The following is a 16,065-nucleotide window of genomic DNA, read 5'->3' on the forward strand; positions in this document are numbered from 1 at the left end:
GGTTTTTCCTACGAAACGTGTGATATTTAGTATGTTATAATACAAATACTTGAGGCTTCTCTCAAAGCTGAACTTGCAGAATCTCAGGAGTATGTAGCTGAAAACATCTTCAGCATTAAGTCTTTCTGCTGTGTTGAACGCTCAGATTTGTGTGTGAGAAACTCTTGCCAACACATAACTGAAAGCCATGCCAAAGTCCAAACACCGTCAATGTCAATTTGTGCATGTGTGCTGGGGGCAGGGAGGGGGAATTAATCCAGTGATGTGATTTTAATGGTCTTTTAGACACAATGTTCTAATAGGTATGTTATTTTCTTTTTTTAGGAGTAAATGAGGTAGACTACAGTCTTTATCCTAACAGGAAATTACAGGAACAATGGTTGAGATCTTACCTTGAGGCCTACAAAGAATATAAAGGATTTGGCACAGAAGTCAGTGAAAAAGAAGTTGAAGTTCTATATGTCCAAGTCAATCAGTTTGCACTGGTAAATAACGAACACTTGATGAGAATGTATTAAATGCTATGGAGAAGCTTGCTACTCTAGGGACAAATGCAACTGCTAGTTTCTTACTCTGAGTGCTGTGGCATGTAAAATAACTTCCTCATTGTGTTCTATGGAAATTTTCTGCAATATTGTTAGGTCATAAAACCTCTTCTGTAGAATATTCGAAGTGAAAGGGGCCGTGAGCATTCAGAAAACGAGGAGATGAGCTTTTGGCCAGTAGTTCTGTTTTACTGGTATGGCAAGTTCATGAGTTGGCTAGAGCTTATGGAGCCTCAGCGTTGAGCTTTTTGTAATGGTAAGAAGGCACAAGAGCAAGGTAGTGCTTCATAAAGACTTACAAATCATCTGACTTCAAAAGCCTTTTAAAAATAAACACTTTGTTAGAGTGAAACCAGGACACTTTGACTTTTTAAATTCCCTTCCCTGATAAGTAGGTAGGTCACTCTAGAGTCTTTCATTTCAACCGTAACTCTCCTTGGCCTGCAGTGCCTTGGCAAGCAGGGAGTTGCTTTCAGGTCTGGTTTTGGTCATCTTAGCAGTTTAAACTGTAGCAAAGTGCACGTGCATTTTCCCTTGGTTCCCAGGAGTTCTGCCTTTCTGTGGAGTGTAGGGGCTGGCTGCGTGAGTCAGCTCCCTGCTCCTTTGCGCTGTAAGCTGTCTGTCCCTCTGTTTTTCATAGACTTTGGATATAGAAGCTTCACTCCCTTGTTCTTTCCCTTTGAAAGGATGGAGCGTGTTCAGTTTTGATCTGGCTTTGGTACCTTGCCCTTCAGGGCAAAAAACCTACATCAATTGCAATTCAGAGGTAGGCTCAAGAAGTCTAATAGGTGTGGCACTGAGTCTTTGAATGTCCCCATTATCTATTAAAAGCAGTTTGAAGATGGCTTTTATCCAAGCTTTATCTCTGTGTGATTTCTGAAGGTATTTTACAGTTTCACACTACTTCTGTTATGTTTTCCAGCCAGCCCTGACCTTGATTTTGCCTAGAGGATGTGACAGGAAGGGTTACAGCAGAAGTGCTTTTTGCCCAACTGCTATGTAACTTTATTTTACTTTCTCCTGAAGAACAGCATGCCAAACTACTCACAGGAGGACTAAGGCGAAGAAGCCAGTTTGGCCTTGTTTCAGTCCTCTTTCTTGACTAATCCACTCACACCTCTGTAACAGTAATATCTTCAGTTTTCTGGCCAAAGCTAATGGTTGCAACGAGGAAATACAGTTTGTGTCCTAGGAAGGTGATTATTAAACAAGCCATTAAACATACCAGCTTGTTTGCTGTTCTTCATTAAAATCTCTATTAGCTGTTACTGTTAAACTTGGCTGTCCCCTTCATTTAGAAAAGTTAGTTCTACAGTTAAGTAGCTGGTTGTCTGTTTTAAAATACATGGCATTGTTTTGTCAGTTTGAAACTGCGGTCATACTAATGTTTGAGAGGATATAGTTCTGTTTGGAGAACGGCTCAAGACCTGCCTACAGACCACACGTGATGCACAAATACTGCCAAACTCCTCTGTCTGTTAACGCGGGAGGCGTCGTTCAGAGAAAATACAAACTGAAGTTAAGGGATTCTGCTCTAAAGTGCCAAACTGCTCACTATCAGGCGAAGTTACCTAAGCTAGAGGTACAAGAAAGGTTCACACGTATATACAGTAGTTGCCATTTTAAGGTGGTTTCAGGCGTGTGTGCGTGCGTGTCTTCTGCACTTGTGGTGAAGTGTTAGGTGGAAGCTTCAGGAAGCAACTTGGGTAATTCCTGTAAGCAGTTATTTACGGAAGAGAAGTCTGCGGCGTATCACTTGTAACCTGAGTGGTTCCACGAGTGTCTTCCACAGGGAGACTATCAAACCCATGGCCATTACATGCATTTGTTCATTTGAAGTATACTAACAATCATTAATGTAATCCATAGTTTCCATCTGAAACAGAACATAGGCCTCCAGACTACTTATCTGGACTCCTAATGGAAGTAGGTGTGGAACAGAGGGGAAATTTGTGTAAATGCTGATGAGTCAGAGGTTCTCTCACGTAGCTACAGACCATAGCTCTTTGTCCAAGTCAGCAGTGAAAGTGAGTTGTTGTTATAATGGCCTAAGGGTTGTAATCAAAGATTCAAAAAGAATTTCATGTTTTCACTAGTTGAATACCTGTAGAATAATATGTATTTAATTAGCAGCAGTAGAAATGACACAGTTGTACTTCTGTGCATTTTTTTTAACAGGGGGTACAACAGCCTACTTAAGCAATACTGTGTTTATAAAATAGTTCATCTATTTGCTTAGTAAAAACACAGAGTCAGGCCAGTGGATTTACTCCTCTAATTGCTTATAATTAATTCTCTAATACTTGTTTACCAACCTCTTTGGTAAAAAGGTATCAAATAACTTCGCAAAAAGATTGGGTTTGGAGAGCTCTCTTGTCTCAATGTGAGAATATATTCACATGTTGAATTTTATATCATGTTCATCTCTCACTAAGAGCTGTTTTCTTTCAGGCTTCCCACTTCTTTTGGGGACTGTGGGCTCTAATTCAAGCCAAATATTCCACCATCGACTTTGATTTTCTAGGGTAAGTGTGTGTGCTGTATATGCTCATGGAATACTTGAGGCTGGAAGCGACCTGTGGGGCATCTGGTTCAACACCCCAGCTATCAGTACCTGAGGTCTGAGCAACAGACCTGATCTGTGTGATTATACTATACCTTTTTAATTTTTAAGAGAGGAAAAAGAAAAGACAGTAAAAGCTGTCTGTCTGTACTTTTTGTTGCTGAAAATTCTCTAAATTAGTATGTGCCTCGGGGCTAAACCACGTGGTATAACAGGGCAAGGAACGTAAGTAGAGGTGTAACCGCTGTCGGGCATGGATTGGTTTTTCTGTTGGAGACACAAAGGCATGAAAGCCAGGTTGGTTGGTGGGGTGTGCCCCCTCTCAGATGCAAGTGTCAGGAAATGAGGCTCTTGTACAAAAGAGCTTTAGAGAGTCGTCGTAATGCTAGTGTCTGTTAAGTGTGATTCCTGAGACGCTGTCTGACGGTGGTCTGTTTCAGGTAGATGCCTTTTGGCATTTTTTTTTAAATGACAGCAAGGAGAGGAATCCATCTCTCTGCTGGGGACTGGGTGAGGTGATAAAACTAATCATTTTGCTTGGTAAGAGATCACGCTTGAGAATTTTTTGCACTGATGAAGACAGTTTACTGGTCTTAGTTGTGTCACTGTGAATGAGACAAATGTGAAGTTCCTCTTGTGACTAACAAGTCTCAGGTAGAAGTACGTGTTGGTAGCCGCTAGGTGGCACAAAAACCCAGTTCAAGCACAGGCTCTAGAACCCCAAACTTGTCAATTTTGAATAAAGTCTTTTTGCAGTGATCCTGATCAGATTTCTCTGGAACTGCAGTTGTTGGACAGTCTATTAAACACAAAAGCACCACCTTTGATGATCCCAGAACAGCATCTGGTTTGCAAACTGTAGCAAGCTGGGAGTGGTGGTGAGGAAGTACTGTAATACGGCTGCTCTGTTCTTAATTTCTTCCTCTGGCAGCTGCTAAGGGTTGGTGTTGGAAGCAGGGTGATGGGGTCGGTGGGCTTGTGGCTAGTCCTAGCTAGCATGGCTGTTTTCCTGTACAGAGTTATCTGCTCTTCACTCCCAGTCTCTCTCTCCCTTTCAATAGGTATGCAATTGTTCGGTTTAACCAGTATTTCAAAATGAAGCTGGAGGTCATGACATTAACTCTTCCTGAGTAATGAAGAGGAAGGAACTTACCAAGTGGACAGACAACCCCTGAATCTTTTCTGAGAACAGATACTGGAAAAAAGCTAAACATTTGTTGAAGTTCTGTAATGCTCACTTGGTGGTTCTTGCTTTATAAATAATGCCTCTATAAACAGTCCCTCAATGTTAAATTTAATATGAAGAGCATATGTACTGCTGTTGATATAAAACGGATTAGAAACTTGCTAAACCTAGAAGAAGTTGTAGAAATGGGCAATTTAATCCTTCTTTGTAATTTAACATATGTTGTATGTGAATTATTTATTATAAGTTTAACATGATTCCATTGCTGCTTTCATCAGTTTTTGTAAAGGTTGGGTGCAGACAGTGAAGTTGTTCCAAAGGATTCGTTTAACAACTTATTTTATTGAAGTTGCATTAACTTATTTTAAAGAAAACCTGGTCGGAGAATATTAACCTTTTAGATGTGTACAAGCAAAATGAGTGGTAATAGACTCGTGAGATCACCAGTGTGTTGTAACTAGGGAAAAAGGTTAGGATGATCCTTTATTTTTTTCCCCTCTCTTTTAAAGGAGAAAAGGGTAGCTTTCCATATGATGGTACTATTCTTTTGTGTAAGAACCAACCAGCTTGCTGAAATGGTAAATAACATTTTGATTTTTTTCCTTCTTCACGTGTTAAGCTGTAGAAATGAGGAAGTTCTGCGGCCATCGGGTTCTGAGGATACATGTACCATCATAGTGTTAGAGGGGCAATATTCCATCTCTAACTTCTGTGGGAAAGCTGCTTGTTTATTAAGTGTACTTTTTAAAGCAAGAGACCACTATTCCAAATCTGTGTTCATTCTGGAAACTTCATCCTAGATTTCAACACGTTCTGGTGTCTGTATTTGATGTGCTTCAGCAGTATCTAGCAGAATGGACTATTGAACTGGAGGTCAGAGATCCTGTTGCACTGGGGAGCAAGACACTTAGGCTTACAGTTCACGTGTCGTTGACATCTTTCTTACTGCTTTGTCATCTTCTAACCTTGGATTATAGTCTTAAATGCTTGGTCCTGTAGTTGCAGATTCTGGTATGTCTGTGTCTGTTTTTTAAATGTTTTTTTCCTGTGGCAGCAAATTACTTTTCAAAGTCTCCAGTCTGAAGGATGATACGGAAAAATACGTGACTTGAACAATGGGGCTTTGACCATCACACGTGTTTTCTTATTTCTTAAAGCTATTATACCAAGAATGGTCTGGATCACAAAATGTGAATTGAAAAGGAAATGTTTACTTAAAACAATGTAGAAGTTTTCTTGGAAAAGAGGCTTTAAATCTGAAAGGGGGGGTGGGTGGGGGCTGGGAGGGGAAGAAACCCACAACAGAAAGATAAAACCCAACAATGCAGCGTGGAGTTGGGTGGGCAGGTACCCAACTCCAATTATACTCTGAAAAGCTTTGCACTTTGGTCACATAAGTGCCCACGTGTACAAAGTCTCTGTGTGTGCATATACACATGCAAACACAAACTTACCTGAAGAGTAAATATTGTGGGGAGTCTGTTGTACAGACTCCAGCAGAGATATTTATTCAGAATTGCTTTATGGCACACCGCTGCGTGTGTGTATGTACACACACACATATATACGTATGTGCTGTACGGAAGCTTGGATTGAGTCAGGACAAAGAAAACTGATGTGAATGAAAAATTTTCACCTTGGAAGACCATTTTGAATGGCGTTCTGTTGTTTTACAAAAGCAAGGTTTGGGATTTTTGTTTTGTTTTTCTCTTGTCTGGTTTATATTCATCTCTGAATGTTTCTGGTTTTTATTTCCTTCAGTCAAAACCTTAAAAATCCTGATGCAAATGGGAGAACTGCAGGTTTTTTTGTAACTTGAAATGAGGTAACCGTTTTCGTTAGCATCGGTTAGCTGGAGGCTACTATAGTGGACAAATTTTCTTGGTAGTTAAAGAGAAAGAAATAGCTGAAGTAGACATTTGCATTTCCTTTGTAGCAGTTATCAAGGATGTTGCTAGAGCTCATGAAAGCACTGAGGACTTTAATTTTCTGTACTTTCTCCCTGTTGACATTATGATGTATGTTGAATAATATCCTGCTGTCTTGGTAGTCCCTTTCAGTTCAGCAAGATCTGCTTGGGAGTAAGATTTTGGGGTTTTTTTAAACTCTTATTGTTGTTTTCTTCGAGTGGTGGCTTTATTTCTGGCAGTGTTGCTTTGTATTTGTGAAGTATTTGAGAAAGGCTGTGAAGTTCACTTGGTCTTGGGAAACCCATCGCTTGACAGATCCTGACTTTCCCAACAGTTGGCAAAACACATTCCCTTTTCAAGCATCAGTTCTGTTTAAGTTTGGAGTTAGTGTAAACTTTTTTTTTAGTAGTATTTTTGTTTGTATAGCTCGAGTAGCAATAACTGTAGGAGTGGAAGCTTGCTTCTGCAGAACCAAAGCTCTTCATGAGTGCAGCTCAATCTCATTCTTGTGAAGTTCCACTGCAAATCCCGTAAAAGCACTTTGAGGCAGATAGTGAATACTGCAAGCTTTTCCTGAGCCACTTTGAAGAAGCACAAGGATTATCGCAGGTTACGGTGGTTGACTTTGCAGTACTGGTCGAGGCTTTCATTTTGCATGTTCAAATTCATTTGACACACTTAAACGCTGCTTTGCATCGGCTTTCCTTCTAGACAAGTGCGGATTAAAACAGTTCCTGATCAGTTCTGAGGAAATACTGTAGAACACTTTCCAAAATGAAATGCCAGTTACCTTGAGCCTTGTTCCACATCTGTTTGAGCCAGTAGCACTTGGATATTCTCCCTTGCGAAAGAATATCTACAGATGGGCTAAGTTGGAAGCAGTAGTTTGCAACCGCATTGCAGATTATGAGGTAGCTCGAAACTGTGAATACAGGACGTTCTGAATGTAAGTTGGGTACTAGGGCACCGAACTAGAACACCTGCTTGTTTCAGTTCATTTATCTCAGTCTCTTTAGTAGCAACGTTTAGGTATTTGACGGAGGACGCCAAACGACTGAGCTCTAGAAACATCCTGTAGTAGTTCTGACTGTGACTTGCCAAGAAGATATTCTGTTGCCTTTGTTAAGCTAAGGGCATGAATGCCAAAATCAATAATTCTTGCTGTAGTTAAACCTATATTGTAAATATGAAGAGGATTGTTGGTCGGGGCATTCTTGCATAAATAGCATCAAGTCAATAGACCATAGTGGCCTGGTTGCTTTTGTAAAGCAGAATAGTGTGAATTTTTTTCTTCTCATTTCTGCAGTCAGATCTGGCTAATCCCTGCCTAATTTCTTAGGTCACCTAAGCATTAAGGATTTCTGAATGATACCCAGTCTCTTGTCGCATAGTTTTAAATTCCTTCACTTACACGTCTTGATTTGCATTTTAAACAGACTTACCAAATTCGCATTAACCAGGTCTGACTGTCTATGTACATACAACAGTGTAAATAACCATTTGTAACACTTACACATCTTGATTTGCATTTTAAACAGACAAATTCGCATTAACCAGGTCTGACTGTCTATGTACATACAACAGTGTAAATAACCATTTGTAAATTAGTGTGAATTGTACTGTATCTTGCATTTATGGACTTGTGTATTGCATTGTATTCTCTCCTATTTTGTAGAAATTTTGATGTAAAGAAGAAATCTAACTCTGTGTGCGGACTTCTTTTGTTAAATTGACCTGTAACAGCAAAATACTGTTATGTTAAGGTATCCATTTATAGCCTTGGGCATCCAGCATCTTTTTTTTTTCCCCGTTAGCTTTTTGGACATCTTGCTCTTGAGAATGATTCTGGGAATAAAGGAATTTACACAGTACTCAGAGGAAGAGAAAGTCTATTCTAACGCTAGGCCAAACTGTGTCAGAGGTACGTGTAGTACCTGTGGTATAGGGAAAGCTGTTAAAATGCTTTACTTAACCCCCCAAAAATTTCCTACACGCTCTTGAATGCTGGTGACTTGCGAACGTAAGCATGTTGAAGTACTCTGTAAGTGTGCGCTCCCGCGGCGGCGGCGGTTGACTTAGTTGTGTTAGAAGTCCCCCGACTTAAAATGTTTTTGGTGGACATAGCCTTATAATAGGATTAGTTGTTAACTTGTAAATGCTTATAATAAATGCCCAAATCGCCAAAATATTTCTGCCAGTCATTTTCCTCAACGCTAAACTATTGGTTGCCCCTTTGTAGACTATTTGAAACTTATGAGGTTATTTTCCCCGTGTGCCATTCCCTCCCCATCTTCCCCGTGCCCACAGCCCTACTTCTCTTAGGGGAGAAACAAATATAAAAGCTTCCTTTCCATAAGTGATCGTTGCTATATCCTTTTTGATGAAAATAGTGTTCTGTTTTTTTCTTTTTGGTGCGTTGCTTCTTGTCAGAATTTTTTGGTGTAAGACGTCCCTTTCTGAAGAGGCCTTTGATCGTGTTAGCATAGACACGAAGAAGCATAGTTTCCCACAAATGCCTGACAATATTTCGTTACTGTTGCCTTTCGCTGTCTGTTCGGAACTCCATAGTGTTCTTCGAGCTCTTAATTTATCCTTGTCAAGGCTGTCTTTAATAGCTGCTGGAAAATACTGGTGTGCAAATCTCCTCCTCCACCCCGTGAATTGATCCCGGTGCGGTCTGTGTGTCCTGTCAGCTTTACCTGTGCCGGGTGGAGGGGATGCAGGCTTATCAGTGATGACGCTTGAAGTTGCTAGGGTCCTGGGAAGTGAGTTGAGCAAGGAAGTGTTACTCAAGAGGAGGGATGGGCTCAGCAAATGTGAGTAAAAGGAAATGGTTCACATGGGAACTCAAGCTGAAGCTTTTGAGGCAACAGGGTATTACTGGGTATGCTTATTGACTTGCATGGCTTAAGGACAAGAGCAAGGTAAAGGGTGAAGTTTGTCTCAAAATGTTCAGTTTGTTGGTTTTTTTTTTTTTAAAAGCCTTTGGTAGCTAATGAAAGCTTTCAGAATATTTTCTGACTCCTGCCGAAAAAAATCTTAAACCAAATTTGTGTAACTTTCTGATTAAACAAAACTTCGTTCTGCAACCCAGTGGAATATAATCCCTTGCTTAGGGTGGTCCTTCCTGCAGCTTGCAGAGGAGGTTGACCACGTTTTACCTGTGCATTTGAGCTGGTGTCATGGATTAACCCCAGCCAGCAACTAAACACCACACAGCCGCTCACTCACCTCCCCCTGGAATTAGCTATGGTCTCCCATCATCTCTTCCACACCAGGCGGGTTGTAATTGGAGCGGTAGAAGAGGAAACACTTGATCAAACCTTGAGGCACTGCAAGGCTGATGTTGAGCAGTCTTGCAGCTGATGCTTTTCCCCCTTTTTGGGGCTGCAAGCTGATGGTTTTCACTAGCTGTGGAAACGGGAAAAGCCCCACGGCCTTTGGTCTTGCGCTGGGTGGGCGTTCTGTCAGCTGACTGTTGAGAAAGGGGCTCTCGGCAGTGAGAAACCACATGAATCCATACGGGACGTGTCGGAAGAACATACTATAGACCTCTGGGGTGCAAAGGAAAAGGGGTGAAACGCTTGCAGGGATAGTTGCAAGTGGAGGTGTTCCATCCAAGTGATGTGGTAAAACACTGGAAAAAGCATGGTTTGGGATTTTTTTAAGTGATTTTTCCAATTGGTCTCTTCCGTAGAGGTAAGTTCCTGTGATTGGGAAACCAGTCCTCTTGGGGGGAGAGGGAAGAAATGTTCCGAAAGGTTATTAAAAAACCCCTATGTGGTTCATTAATTTGCAGTGCCTAAGTGTGTGCTGGGCTTTTCTGCGTATCTGATAGCAGAGGTGGTGGTGTGCTCCGGATTCTCTAAAAAAGGTGGCATTGCTGCGAAACGCGGAAAACTGGAATGGCCCTGGTTCAGCATTTCACATGAGCTGTTTCTCCAGCCATCTAAAATCTTTGAGCTGCTGCCTCAGGTTCCCTGTGGTGTGGAACTTAATGCACAGACTCCCCCGATGTCTTGGATTGGATGTTCGTAGAGAACGCAGAGAAAACTTGGTGAGAAAAGCTGCGTGAGCACGCAGAAAGCAAACAAGTTGCTAGAAACCAAACAGGCTTTGAAAAGAAATGCAGAAATAGCTCCTGGGACCGCACCAGCCTATTCTTGTGGTGTTGCAGCCGTGTTTTTTCTATTGGTCTGTTTTTTTTCCCCCACATAGAGATCCGTGTATAGCACGAGATAACGGAGACCGTGGCAGAGAAACAGTAAAGATGTTGTGTACAATGCCATAAAATGCAGCGTGAGCTGGAAAAAAAGTCTTAACGTTTCTAAGCTTTTGGTAGTAGTAATTCTTCAGCGTTATCAAAAACCGGTAGGTGTCAAGTCGTCAATGTGTGAATGATTATTTCCTTTTTGCTAGGGATGTTCCTTTTACCATGTCGTGTCTGGGATGCAGTCCGTGGTAGTTAATAACGCCGCTTTGTACGCAAGTGCTTTGAGTAGTCTCGGCACTGAGAATGTATCCAAACTTTCTTAAATACGATTTAAAGTTGGTTTCATTGGTTCTGTCTTGAGCCTCTTAATCCAGTTGTCTAAACCCTTTTAAATACCCACAGAAACGGGGCCGTGGCATATTAGGGGTATATTCTGTTTTGTGTCACTTTTTTTTGTCACTGCATATTTTTCAGAGTTTTTAAACATGAGTCTGTTTATGTTCTGTGAATAAACCAAGCTCAGTTTACAAATCTTCACCGTCTCCCAGCACTGTCATCCCCCCAGAAGTCCCCTCTTGTATGTCGTGGAGTTGAGCTGCGTCATTTCTCCATTGGAGTGAATTGTATTTCTTTTTGAACTAAATGTTACGGAAGCTATTGCAAGGCCTTCTACCACTGATGGAACGAAGTAATGTACCTTTCCAAGAGATTTCTATTGTGTAAATAACTTCAGACTGCAACAATAAAGTTCGTTTCTAACTGCACTGGTAGCATATAGTGTGATGATTTTGCTTTCCCCAGGTTGGAAAGCACTTGATACGGAATGCTGAAGGGCTCTTAAAGGCTTTTGACTTGTGTTCCAACGCTTGCCTCTTCCTGGGATTTACAACCCGGCTAAAAATAGGTACTTTGAGCCAGTGTTTGGCTTGCACAAAGCGAAGTCTTTTAACAGTTTTGTATGTGAAAATGGTCATCGACCACTGAAGCGTCACACCTGGGGGGCAGGGATTAGCTGGAGCATGGCTGTTGGCAGGAACTGCTACCATTGAGGAACTGAGGGAAAACGGGCAAAGTTTGGGCTGCTCTGAAGTGTAACTTACAGCACGGGCTGCGTGAGCTAGGGGGGGATCCGCTTCCCAGGCTGGTCCGTGATGCCGAAGGAAGGCTCTGCAGCCAGCGCGAGTGGTGGAGTGTTGGATGCTTGTTTGGGGGTGTCAGCTGGGCTGTTTTGGTGTACGTCAACACCTTCCTCCGACGTGACTGTGCGCCCTGAAGAGAATGGTTTCACCGAGGTCCAGATCTCACTGGGGTTTGAGTTACCCCGTGCGGTTGCCCGGAGTGGATTTATTGAGGAAAACGTTCCTTGGGCCAAAGGCTGTGCTCCGTTATGAACCTGCCATCCGTGTGGGGGAATGTGGATGTTTTCCTGCACACGCTGAATATGTAATGTTGGTCGTGTTCACAGTGGCCTTGATCAAGGCTTCATCTGAGTGTGTGTCTGTTGTAAAGGACAGACAGAGCAAGGGAAGAAAGGAAAACGTTAAAAAGTTCTTTGGTGCAGAAGTAGGGTAAACTTTGGGCCATGAAAAAGCATTGGAACAGCGCTGTAGGAGAGCGGAGCCTCATGCCTCTGCGCAAATAGGTTTTTCCGTATAACAATTCCTTAAACTGCAAGGCCTTCCAGCTTCTGCTTTCTGGAAGTGTTAATGACCACAGGGCAACGCAGCCCGACAGCTTACGCAGCCCGAGATTATCCAACGCTCCAAGCAGCGCTGCCTCTCGTTGACCTGAACTCACGGCCTGTTTCCTTCGGGCATTCTGCTACAGAATGGGTGAGTTGGAGAATTGTTTATCAGTTTAATAGAAAACACCCAGCCACAGTCTGAGCATCTGGGGTTACGCGTCCCTGCTGAATTGTTGCTTAGAGCCAAGAAATGGTGTTTCTCCGGTGTCCCAAATCCTCAAAACTTTCCACAGGGAAAAATCGTGGCTTGTCTCTGTTCACTGTCACAGTGGCAGCCGAAAGGAGGTCTGAGCTGATGCACTTCTCTGTTGTAACATGGAACCTTCCTTTTCTTCTCCAGGTAAAAGTCCTTCATTCACAACTTGGCCCAAAAATGCAGAGCAAGCCCTCACGGAGCTAGAAGTTGTCATGGGAAGTAATGACGGGTTTTCTGAAGCCACCCCAGAAAACATAGTGCTGAGTAGGTTGGTTATTTTCCTGGAGCAAACTACAAACATAAACTGGGATGCGTAGTGGACTCTGACACATATTTAAATGTCAGCTACAAAAGTACACGCGTTCCTCGGAGTTCCCCGAGTGAGTGCAGAATAGCACATTTACCCTTAATGACCACAGAATTTGGGTTATCTAGGATGTTATGTAGGTTGTAGGTCGTCTAGATCTGTGCCACGTAGGATGTCTGCGGGTTTACAGGTGTGTCAAAAAGGAGGCTTTTCCCACATCGGCACTGCAGAGTCAAGCTGTGTGCGAGTGCGCCGGGGTCCGGCTTACGCACCTCCACGCGTATGCCGCGCCAACGGTCCCCTTTCAGAACCTGCTGCTGAACAGCCAGAGGAGGGTTTTTAAGCCCCGCAGTGTGCTTTGATTGCTGACCTGTAGCAGCAAAAGCATAAATTTCATCAGGAGCTGGCTTTGAGAGAGGTGTGTGAAGCTGCTCTTGCACACTCTTGGAAGCCTTCCTTGAGACTCCGGACTTAGGCTGCTGACCGCGGCTCGTTTCCTTCCCATCCCCTGGTGCGTTTAACGTGCCGCATGTGCTCGTCCCGGTTTCTTGCTGCTGCTTCTTTATGTTTAGAATACAGCAGCTTGCTTGTTGCTTTAAATAATTTTAGGAGCGCGAAAGGAGCGATGCCTGGAATCCTTCAAGCGGTAGCAATCACCTGAGAGGCCGAAGGTGGTGTCGACTTAACGTGACTTCGTGACTGACTGGGGCAAGTCAGAAGCACGGCTCTTCGTTGCAGTTAATTTCCGTTCATACCTTCCTTTCTCAGCGCCCTGGGAAACGGAGCGGGATGACAGGCTCCGGCACTTACCCGCAGGTGGCAATGGAGCTGCAGACTGCGTCTGGCTGCTGAAGAAGCTTTTCGAGACAGCTCATTTCTGTAGTACAGCATGTCATACGTCGAGTTAAACAGGAAAAAGGGTATTCTTTTATCTCAATGAGTTGCAGCCAAGATCTGTAATTGCCTTGCTCTTAATGTTGCGTAACTGTTGGTGAGACTCAAGCCAAGCATTAATGAATTTCCTCAGAACTTCATTTTTTAATGAGCATCATTAATCGTTAGGCATGCGCGCTACAACCTACACGTCTCGAACGTGGGGGTTTGCCAATCGTGTTGCGCTACAAAAACAGCGGCATATTTTCCCCAGGCTGTATCAGTGAAACGACAACAAGATGAGACCACAGAGGGGCTGAGCCCGAAACCACTCGTTGATTTGGCCTTTTAAGACGCCCTCTGAACGCTGGCAGCTGCTGCCTGGTCTCTGGGCTGTGGTAATGCTCTCAGAGCTGGTGGGGGCTGGAAGGGGTCTCATATGGATCATGTACCAAACCTGAGTTGCTCCAAGCTACAGTGTCGACCTGGCCTCCTGAGATGGACTTGCTGGGCTTCCTCTGGCTCTTGTTACAAAATTCAGTGAAGTTTTTTTAAGGCAAAACTTATTTTCAGCCTTGGAAAACTGGTGACTAGCGATCTCTAGTCTTTACTCCTTTGGATGGTGCAACTGGATGTGTCTAAAAGCCAGAGGAGGAGTGCCCCGAGTGCCCCGGGACACTCGTCCAGATTTAGCAATTCCACTAACGAGTGAGTGCCGACCTTTTATCTGCAGGGAATTGTCTTGCAGCTCGTTTGTGCCTCCCTTGGGATGGAGTAGGGCTGACTCGCGTGCAGAGGTGGGTGAATGAAGTTGTCGGGCAGATGTCAGACCATGAGAGCTTTACAAGAAGCAAAAGCTTTTCCCTGTTGTGCGTCCTAGAGACGTACGACTGGTTGTAACTCTGACCCGAATAGTGCCATCTCCAACTGGTTAGTACCGTGATTTCAGAAGCGGGTTAAAACAAACAAAACTAATCAAATTGTGCCAACTAATACTGCACAACGATGAAAATTTATTTTCTGTCTTCTGTGCTAGCCCAAGAAAATGTTTTACCCGAATCTTAACCTATGTGAATATCAATGTTTGTTGTTAAAATGGAGTTGTCTGAGGTGGGGTATGCAGGAGAAAGAGTAAAAGAAGGGATGTTCATTTGCAGGGATCAGAAAGGAAAGTGTGCCTCTCTGATGAGGGAAGGAGGAGGAGGAGCTAGCAGTGTGGAGGAGAAAGATGAGGAAAGGGTTATGGAGAAAGAATGGAATACAGATGGGAAAAAGAATGGAAAAAGGAGCGCTTAGTAGAAGATGGGGGATTGGAGGGCTGAAAAACGGGACGTGAATTAAAGGGAGCACCCAAGATGAGTATTTAATAGACTGGCAAGAATAGGTCAGAGGTTTGCTGCAAATGAGCAGTTTGCAGCAGAGAAAAAACCTGGAGACCTCGTCATGCAGGTGTCGTTAATTTACTTTGTTGTTTCTCTGGCGTATATTATCAAAAGTCGTAGTGATTTTGGGTATCTTTGAATGTCTAACTGGAGACCCAGCAGTGTTCAGGGCACTTGCTACAGTGGCCCAAAACCAGGTCTACCTGCAAGTTCTGTTTCATGGGTTTTAAGTGTATGTTTTCATTAGATGTCGGATTCATTCCAACTGCTTATGGTTCTCGAGGCCAAAAAAAACTGAGAGGGAAAATTAGAAGCACATGCAGTAGATAATTCTCCGGTGTGGGTGCGCTTTTAGTGCCCCAACCACTTGCTGAAGGAAACTCGATCGCTGCTGTTTATGTTGTGCTGACAGGAATCTGAAGACTTGTAGCCTTTACCAAGTCCGGCTGATGGTGCAAACGTTTGAGGAGGAAAAGCAAAAAGTGACCTCGTGGGGCACCTCAAACAAACCAAGAATATCTGGGATAAAAGGGTTTCTCTCAGTGTTCAGCTGGTTTTGGCTTGAGGGGCAGAGTAACATTGCGGAATTCCTCCTAGCCTATTTTCCATGGCTAAGATTAGTAAAATCCGATGCAGTTGACTGAAGAGGCTGTGGATCAGAAAGACTGAGGTTTTAGTAACTCGGTGGTTAATAGCTTTTCTGGGGTGTGTGTGCTGTGAGGGAGCTGCCAATGCTGCCTCTCACTCTGTGTAGCCAGGTCCGCAGCAAGGGAGGCCAGAGAAAACCGGCCAGGGGAGGTGGCTGAGAAACTCATCTTACAGGAAATAATAGATGGATTGCACCAAGGAATTGGTGAGGTGGAGGCTACTGAGCTCACTTCTTCGCACCAAGTTTTTGTGAGCTGTGTCATGCCGTATCCTGACTTACGGCTGCTTCACTTGAGAAGCACATGCTTGTGTCAGGGTACTGCAAGTGCAGAATTACTTTGAGTGGCAAAAAAAAGTGAAACTTTAAGTTTTGCCACCGAGTAATGTTATTGTTGCTGTGTTATGTTCCGTGATGCTGGACGAAATAACCTTTTTCTGCTGCTCCAAATCTTCCTTTGGGCTGAGAACAAATATGCATGTTAACAGCTGGGTTCACCA

The 16,065-nt window shown here is 43.3% G+C and overlaps 1 protein-coding gene across 1 annotated transcript; it reads left to right on the forward strand.

Moving 5' to 3' along the window:
- Positions 1-302: 302 nt before the first annotated feature.
- Positions 303-4,703, forward strand: LOC104516068 (ethanolamine kinase 1-like; the record flags this gene model as incomplete). The annotated part of the gene is made up of 3 exons (XM_010160271.1): positions 303-485; positions 2,997-3,070; positions 4,170-4,703. Coding segments are annotated over 3 exons (330 nt in total), but the record flags the coding sequence as incomplete, so codon positions are not given.
- Positions 4,704-16,065: the final 11,362 nt, after the last annotated feature.

Source organism: Eurypyga helias, unplaced genomic scaffold (genome assembly GCF_000690775.1).
Source record: "Eurypyga helias isolate BGI_N326 unplaced genomic scaffold, ASM69077v1 scaffold17301, whole genome shotgun sequence".
Taxonomy (NCBI): Eukaryota; Metazoa; Chordata; class Aves; order Eurypygiformes; family Eurypygidae; genus Eurypyga; species Eurypyga helias.